The sequence below is a fragment of the Aythya fuligula genome, chromosome Z (genome assembly GCF_009819795.1).
Source record: "Aythya fuligula isolate bAytFul2 chromosome Z, bAytFul2.pri, whole genome shotgun sequence".
NCBI classification, from domain to species: Eukaryota; Metazoa; Chordata; class Aves; order Anseriformes; family Anatidae; genus Aythya; species Aythya fuligula.
This window is the reverse complement of record NC_045593.1, coordinates 62,919,190-62,927,800: the sequence shown is the minus strand read 5'-3', so window position 1 is coordinate 62,927,800 and position 8,611 is coordinate 62,919,190. Positions and strand designations below refer to the sequence as shown.

General features: G+C 37.0%; 1 protein-coding gene across 1 annotated transcript in view; it reads right to left on the bottom strand.

The window, feature by feature from the left end:
* Nucleotides 1-467: 467 nt before the first annotated feature.
* The window catches only part of YTHDC2 (YTH domain containing 2), a 33,616-nt gene continuing 25,472 nt past the window's right edge, over nt 468-8,611 (bottom strand). Inside the window, exons 24-30 of the mRNA XM_032205922.1 lie at nt 7,478-7,587; nt 6,635-6,927; nt 6,028-6,202; nt 4,792-4,995; nt 1,987-2,169; nt 1,413-1,516; nt 468-1,267 (exon numbers count right to left, since the gene is read on the bottom strand). Of these exons, the coding sequence (XP_032061813.1) occupies nt 1,436-1,516; nt 1,987-2,169; nt 4,792-4,995; nt 6,028-6,202; nt 6,635-6,927; nt 7,478-7,587 (1,046 nt within the window). The 3' untranslated portion in view covers nt 468-1,267; nt 1,413-1,435. The remainder of the gene's footprint in view (nt 1,268-1,412; nt 1,517-1,986; nt 2,170-4,791; nt 4,996-6,027; nt 6,203-6,634; nt 6,928-7,477; nt 7,588-8,611) is intronic.

Here is an 8,611-nt window from a genome sequence, read left to right as displayed (position 1 = left end):
CTGCTGCCCATGTGCTCCACTTCTATCCCTGGTGTGCATGGGGCCCTGAACAAGACAATACTACCTGTCCTTCTTTTGTGTGCACAGGCCCAAAAGTACTGGAGAAAGCAATACTAGCCTCACACCTCCATTGCATCCATGGTCTCCCACAACACCATATTAGACAATACCAGCTTTACAAAAGCTCAGTCTTGGAAACACAAAACCAATTGTTTATGCATGGCAGTCCCTACACAGTATGCAAGTGAGTACACTGGGTATTCTGAACTCTGTATGAATATTTTTATTAGACACTGAGAACATAAGAACAGGCTCAGAAGCAGAAAAAGCTCTCAGCTTATTTTAGAGTGACTACAAACATCGTGCTGACAGTGAACAGACTGAATTTATACCAGCCTTATAAAACAGTAAGTTAACTTTTAAGGAGAAGCTCAAAATGAAGAAAGCTTTTTTTTTTTTTTTTTTTTAAATACAGCAAAATCACCTTGTAATAATGCCCACATTAGTGCCCTCTTAAGACTTCCACTTGGCACCAGGCCATTGGAAGATTATTTCAGCTTGCCAAAGTGCAAATACCTTTAGAAAGTCTAAAACAATTGAAACTGGAAGTACACAAAGGTAGAGAACAATTGAAACTGGAAGTGCGCATTGGACCAATCTACTCTCAAAGAAGTTTCACACTCCTTTTATTTCTGTATTTAAACAAACTGACATTCACCAGCTGCCCAGTTGTTTGTCTGAATACTGCTCTCTCACACTGCGCATATAGAATTTGAACCAATACACAGAATCTTAAAGTGTATTAGGAGACAACAACTCTCAATTCATTCACTTTAAGGAAACTGCAAAACTAATTAATATTACACTGTTTTCTCTTCCACTTTGTACTGTGTTGAGAAAGTTTCAAATGTAAACTGTGCATTTAAACTACTTGCTGTGCTACTTAAAGCCCACTAACTTAACATGGTCAATTGTTTCAAACTTGGTTCCAAATTAAACCTTTTTTCTAAATTTTCACCACATACAAAATAACCTCATTAAAAAATACAATTCTGTCAAAACCAGGCTGGTGAGTAACATTATTGTTACAATACAGAAATAAAGAAAACAACATAATTTCTTCTTTTTTTTTTTTCTCCCCGCCACTGCTAGCAGCACAGCATTACTAACAACTTCAGGAGCTTCTTGCACCACCTTCTTCCTCTTCTTTATGTTGTAGGCACAGTGCTGGTTTTACCACTTTTAAGTGATGTTTTGACAACCACAGCTGAAAAAAGCAAGAAGAAAAGAACATTTATTACTAACTGTAGCTGTTAATCAATAAACTGCAAAACTAAACACCGTAAGGATATATTGCATATAGATAGCTTTTCCTCTATCATAAAAAGCAAATAATACATGAAATCACCTACCTCTACTATATTACTTTACATCCTCAACTCAGTTGAGTTTTTTCTGCCAAAGGAATACGATCCCAAAGTTGTAGCAACTGCTCTCCAACTTGTGGTTCCAGCTCCTAGAAACAAGCAGGAAATGTGAGAAGTTATTTCTACTGCTACTATTAAACATACAATTTATATCTGACAATTTAGTTTCTGTAACTAGTAAATTTGGAGTATGAAGGAATAATGTACTTCTACAGAAGACTTTCCACGTGAAGTATATAGTTTTGTTGAAAGCATAAATACAATACATATTAAAGCAACGAGTCAGTTTCTACAACTTGACCTATTACTTCAAAGGTGTAGTGCAAAATTCTGCCAAGTAATGCTTCTTCTACCACATGAACTTTCTCTTGTTCCACAACAAAGCTTCCATTAGTTCAACAGTACCGCATTAGCGGAATATGCAGAGTGCCTCAATGAACTGTGATTCAGATTAACAAATACATCAAGACAGCTGATAGGTGTCAAGCCTAAAGGAAGTAAAAATAAAACCAACATAGTTCCATCAAGTAATGGAGATGCTATGAGACAGTAATATTACCTGGCCATCTCTGCTTATTTGTACTTTCTTATTGTCATTCCAAGGGTTGAGCAAATGGTGTGCAAACTGAAAAGGAATGCTTTCTTTTCGGATCCACTCCACCTTAAATATACCTCCTAAACCGGCAGATCCCCAGTCTTGACTTTTTTCACTCCCTATCTCAGAAGACATTCTGGCAAATCCCTGGAGCAAGAATTGAAATGTGAAAGGAAAAACACAGTTAGATTAGATCTATTTGCTTTGGAATTAAGTAATGATTGGACTGGAGACTAAACTTTCAAATTACTTTGAGTGATTCTCACTCTCTCCCAAGAAGCTGGATATTTAAAAAAGTTTACATCTGGAAATTAAAAGTATCTTTCATTTTTTCCTTTTCAAATATGCCTTCTAGAATTTGACCATTGAGAACGCCTCTCAATCACTCATGACTACCGCTAAAAGGCTCTAAACTTTTTACAAAGTTTAAAGTATGTTGTAAAAGCATTTAAGTGTAAGGGATCAAGATGAGTGTTCTACTACAAAACAGTCAGTTATTATTTGCTAGCTGTAGGTATTTCTTACAGAAAATATATTCCTTCATTCTCATTCCCTCTGTTCTACTGACTCTATGTGAAATTTTAACATAGCTGTTCATCAAAGAAAGAAGTCACAGTGTGTTTGGTTTTCTTATTCAAAAAATTGGAAAGAAATTCCAGAAAGACAAGTATACAGATAGGAAATTAGAGAAATTCTAAACCCAAAATTTCTTCTCAGTTCTTTAAGCAGGCCACCCCTACTTGCCTCCTACGAGCCCCTCCCCCCCCAAAAAAAAGAAAAAAAAATTACAAGCGCTCCTAATGCAATCATTCAGGCAAATTTGTGTCAGCTATGACATATATAGGGCACTGCTCTTCTTGGACTCCTGAGTTCCCAGCACACACTACTGCTTTAAGACGCTATATTGGACTTAACATGCCAAGGTTTTGGTAACAGCTTGGAGACTGCAGGGGTGACCTCTGTGAGCAGAGCCCAGCAGCTACCTCATGTCAGAGCAGAGCCAGCTCCAGCTGCTCCAGAAGGGACCTGCTGCTGGCCAGAGCTGAGCCAGGGAGTGATGCTGGGTGGGCCTCTGGGAGAGCAGAGGTAAGAAAGGGGAAAAAATGCTATGGAACAGCAGCTGGGAGAGCAAGGAGTAAAACATCCCTGCAGACCCCATGTGAGTGCAGCAGGAGAGCAGGAGGTGCTGCAGGCAGGCAGCAGCAGTTCCCCTGCGGGCTGTGCAGGGAGAGGCCCCTGGTGGAGCAGGCTGTCCCCCTGCAGCCCATGGGTCCCACATGGAGCAGATCTCCACGCTGCAGCCCCCCCATGGGTGGAGGAGCCCCCGGTGGAGCAGGTGGATGTGGCCTGGAGGAGGCTGTGGCGCCCATGGAGAGCCCCCGGGCCTAAGAACTGACCACAACCTCCATTTGTCATTTGCCTGCTCTGCTTCAGGAGAAGAGACAATAGGATAGATGGGGTTGAAGGGATTGTGCTTTTAGTTCAAGCTGTTCTAGTCTGTTATTAGGAAGCAACAAATTACATGAATCTCCCTTAGGCTGTCTGTTTTGCCTATGATGGTAACTGGCAAATGAGCTCCTATCCTTATGTCAGTCCATGAGCTCTTTTTCCACCATAATTTCTCCTTGTCTTTTTGAGGAGGGGGAATGAGAGAGCAGTATGGCGGAGCTTGTCTGTCTACTGGTGTTAAACCACCACAGTCCTAGATAGCTCAAGACAAACTTAAATGGAAATTAATAGAAGGAATGGAGGTTTAAAAAAAAGAAGTGGAAAGCGAAGACAGACTTGGTGCAAGAGAACAGTAATAGTAATGGAAGTCTCACATTTTCATGAACATTCATTGTATTGTCAAAACTGGAGGGCAAGGCAACATCAACTACTCACACTCCAGATTTCAGCATGTATTTCCTAGCCTGTTTCCTTCTCCAAGAGCCCCAGTACAACAGACCATTTTCGTAACCAACCGGCATGCCAAAAATTTCTTTCCAGTAGCACATCTGCATTTGCCAAATTATCACATGGTATTATCAATACAGATGTATTTTGACTAGGTCATTATGTTTTTACATTTAGCTGACTTATAAGTAGATTTATATAAAAAAGATAAACTTCCTTTACCCATAACAACTGAGTTCACCCTCCTCTACAACAGTAAACATGCAACTTTGTGCCACCAGGTCAGATCTTTAACTTCAAATTGGACAACTTTTGATGACGAATATCTTGCTAAGCTAGAATTTTTAAAGTAAAGCATTATAGTACATTTTACATAGGTCACACTGATCACACCCTCTGACCTAAACATTTGACAAGTCAAGACAAAGCTCTGCAAGTATCATAGTATGACTTCCCCCCCCTCACAGATTTTAGAAAATACTGTTCAAGCAAAACAGCTATTATTCAAGTTAGTCAGAGACATCTATGAGTTTCCTAAATTTAGAAAGCTGCCATTGGATTTTAGCTGCTTAGCCATTTACTAACATTTACAGTGTTAGTTTTGGCATGCAAAGAAAAAGGTAGCAAGCCCTTGCCTTTTTTTTTTGTGTGTGTCTGCTTTTAACAGATTAATGTAGGCCGTAAGCATTCTGACAGATGTTTGAAGGCAATTCACTACTAGCCTTTGAGCAAAAGGTTGAGTTACCTGAAAAGTCTTTTTTATTCTAAGTAAAAGGTCAGAAGTCCTTTTTGAAGCAAAAACCTCTGCACCAAACGTATTCATCTACTAAACCATCAATCAGAGCTAACATTTAGCATTAACTACAGACTCACCTGAAAGTGTCCAGATCCTTGAACAGAAAATATTAAGTAAACCATGCTGCTGTCCCAGAAAGCTCTATTTAGTTTTCGTTCATTGTTTGGCATTGTAGACCATATACCTTTCTGCTGAGAAATATCAAGGTTTTGCAAGTTGCTACTTTTCATTATGAAGTACCTAACTGGCATATTTGATCTTGGTGAAGGAGATTGGGAAGCCTGGAAAAAATAAATTTAAATTAACAAAGTAAGTCAGGTTCTATGGTTTTACTTTTAAAGCATTTTAGTACATGAAGATAAAACTTTCAACTGCATTCCTGCCCTCCATTCCCATATTCTGCTAGAAGAACAGAACTTCTGTGGTGGTTCTGCCTGGGTTGTTTTTTAAATGAATTTCAGGTCTGTTTTTTACATTTTTGAAGCATTTTCCAAAGCAATCACTCATGAGGAAAAGCAATGAAGTATGGCAGAATATGCCTAAATTGTCCAGTGATTAAATAAACTTCTTTGAAGTTTGACACATCTTCAGGTGAAACTAAGCTGCAGTCTAGAAGAATTAACTTTAAGTACACTACTTGTAATTCTGCCTTCAGGAAACACTCTTTTACACTGGCTGAATTTAAAAATTGAAAGACCTAAGACAAATTATTAAATCTTCCAATAAGTCACCGCCTATGGGAACAGCAGGTTTTCTTCTTAGTTATTGGTTTAATATTACTTTGGCTTATTAAGTACACAGGGAGAATTACACCAGTGACTTCAATAAAAATGCATGCTTTGTTAAAATAATTGTCATTAGATAAGTAAGGCAGGTAACACAAAAAAAAAAGAGAATCAGTATCTCAGCATATGCTATTATGAAAACAGAGGTGCGAAAACACAAGAAGCAAATTCAAAAGTGTACTAATTCTTTCAGATCTGTATTATAAACAGTAATTCAGAGTAGAAATGAGAACACCTTATCTGCCTATTATATGTAGTTTTTAAAAAATCATTTTTATTTAGATAGCTTTACTTCAGCTTTTATATTTTGGATAGCTTTTAACTCAGCACTGTACAAAGAAGAACATTTTTTGCTTACTAAACTAGCATAATGAGGATATTTAGTCTAGGTTTTAGGTTCTAAAAGTTAATGTTACACAGCTGTTAAAAAATGAAAATCTAAGTTCTACAATGTTGTTGAAAAGTATCGGGGAATTTATTTTTGAAGTTCTGCTGGTACCAGAGGGGGATAATTTATGAGAACTCTACCTTTCCAGATGTTGTTGAAGAAGGACTAGCACATGGGCTAGGATAGCTACTACTGTCTGTAGACCTCGCTGATGATTGATCTGACCTGTCATCTGATGTTCGTTTGGAGTGCGAAGTGGTTTTTTTGTTGTATTTCTTTGGCTGGAACACTGGAGGCATAGATTTCATTAAAATTCTAAAAAGTAAAGGAAGGTACAGGATGTTTTAAGATACAAGAGTTTGATACAGAAAAATTTACATGTACATATCAGTGTTTTCCATGAATATGCAATTACTGTAATTCCAAACAATATCAAACACTTTAATAATAATTAATATATATATTTATGCATTTGTTTTGCATGCTAGGGTCAAACCTTCTCTTCTGATACTTCTTCCCAGAGAACACAGTTCATGAACGACATTCCTGAATGTCCTCTCAAACAGCATGCATACATACCAAATACTTACCAGTGAAATCAGCTACAGTATACTACAGGAAAGTGCCAGTTCTTCCATCTATACTGCCATTTTTTTCTTCCTTTATGTGACTAGCAGAAATTCAAGTGATGCTTTTACAGATAAAAAAAATATTGCTTATGTTCTCTAGAAGATCTCAATAGCTTACTTTTCAGCATTAGAGGAGTCATCAGGCAATTCAGTTTCTGCCGAGCTATTTCTACTGCTGGTTGACCTCCATGCAGATGCTAAAGGAAGTTCTTCAGAAGACATAGGCCTTGGCCTCTGACCAATTCCTGAAGGCTGCTGCAAACCTGCAGCCTGTTCTTCAGTACTTAAAACAGTTATGATTGCTTTTATTATCGTTTCATCAATTTGAGACCACGGTTTAGAAGGAGCTCGCATACGACGCAGAAATAAGCTATGCCACTTCTGTCTGAGTTGCAACAGCAAACAAGCAACCTGCAATGAATTTCAATTCTGTTAAAGACTAATGAAAGTTAAATCAGACAAGTACATTCAGACTTATTAGTCAGCATCTGGCATTCTAGAACAAGTAGAGTCCAAGCCAAAGGGCAAGACTAAACTGTAGGGGAAGCCGGAGAAAAACAAACATTTAAAGAAAGCTGCTAAGTGCTTTAAGGTCATTATTAGAACCTTTTATTTCAACTAGCTCTGCACCAAATTCAAGTTATTATACAGTAAACTTACAGGACTTATTTTTCACTTTAAGTCATGAAATGCTTTATGCCTTTTCTCTCCACCCAGTCTGAATGTATGCATGCTTCATATAAGAGGGAGAAGAGCTTAGTTCTAGGGGACATCACTTTCTTATGCAAACTTTAGCTCAAAGGAGGTTAACTGAGCTTAGAAGACTCTAATCCAACTTCCATGTTATCAAAGTTTTGAACATCTCTACAAGAGACAGCATTATTGTTGGATCTGATTACTCAGTGTTTCATAAACAACTCTGCTTCCTAAAACAGCCAGAACTTCTCTACACATTACTTACCTCAGAGTCCAGTTTGAGATGAAGCCATTCATCTAGCTTCAGTAACGCTGAATTAGAATTTGCTTCATCCTCCAGCTCACTATCACTGTTCTCATTGGATACCCCATTCCCTGGATTAAATATATGTATATAGGAATGTTAATGTACCTTATATATTTTCTACTTACAAAAAATACTCACTATTGTATTACCTGAAATAAACCTACCTTCCTTCTAAGTTTTACTCCACTTGATACTATTTCACCTACTTTTCAAAGAAACATTTTAAGATCACTCATTTCATGCAAATACATCGCCGTAACAAGTCTGTTGGGCTACTTTTGTTTCAGTAGCAGAACTCCAGCATCCAGACCTGCTGAGGGTCCTGCTATATAAGCAGCTGTATTGACATAATTTGACTCAACCCACATAATGATTCGTTGATGTTGATAATGGTTACCACACAAACCTTTGCTGGAAGCTGTTTGCAAAACTGCACATCACTCTATGCATTACTTTCTAGTGAAACAGCAGATTAAAGACCCAAATAAAAAAAATAGTTATATAGATATTACGAATTATTATTATTCCTTGGGGAAAAACATTGCAGTTCAATCAGGATAAATATCTTTTTTTAAATAAAAAAAAAAAAAAACAGGTAACAGTTAAAGAGCAAGACAAGAAAACTTCTAACAAACTCTTATTTTGATTCAAACTAGTATTTATAGAGAACAGACAGCAGGACAGATTATTTCTGCTTCTATCCCTACAGCATTCCACTTAAATTTAAAAAAAAAAAAATAATGAAACTTCTTTGTATTCCCAATTACTTCTAGCTACTAGGATAGCCAATTGTTTTTAAAAGTTATCAGTAGAATAAAATTGATAATGTTTAAAATGCATGTTTCAGCTAGAAGCCATATATATTTTGCCATACCAATAGTTTCTAAATTGTTTGAGTTTGAATAATCTGGTTTACACTGTCAGAGAAAGTGATCTGTAGGAGAAAAAACGTATATACTATACTTTTCAGTACTAATACTGCCATTACACATTTCATAATATTAGTTGCATTTTTTATTTCATTACTAACTATAATTTGTGATTCTTCAGAACTATGTGAGTATAATTTATGGATATGAACCATTAATATTC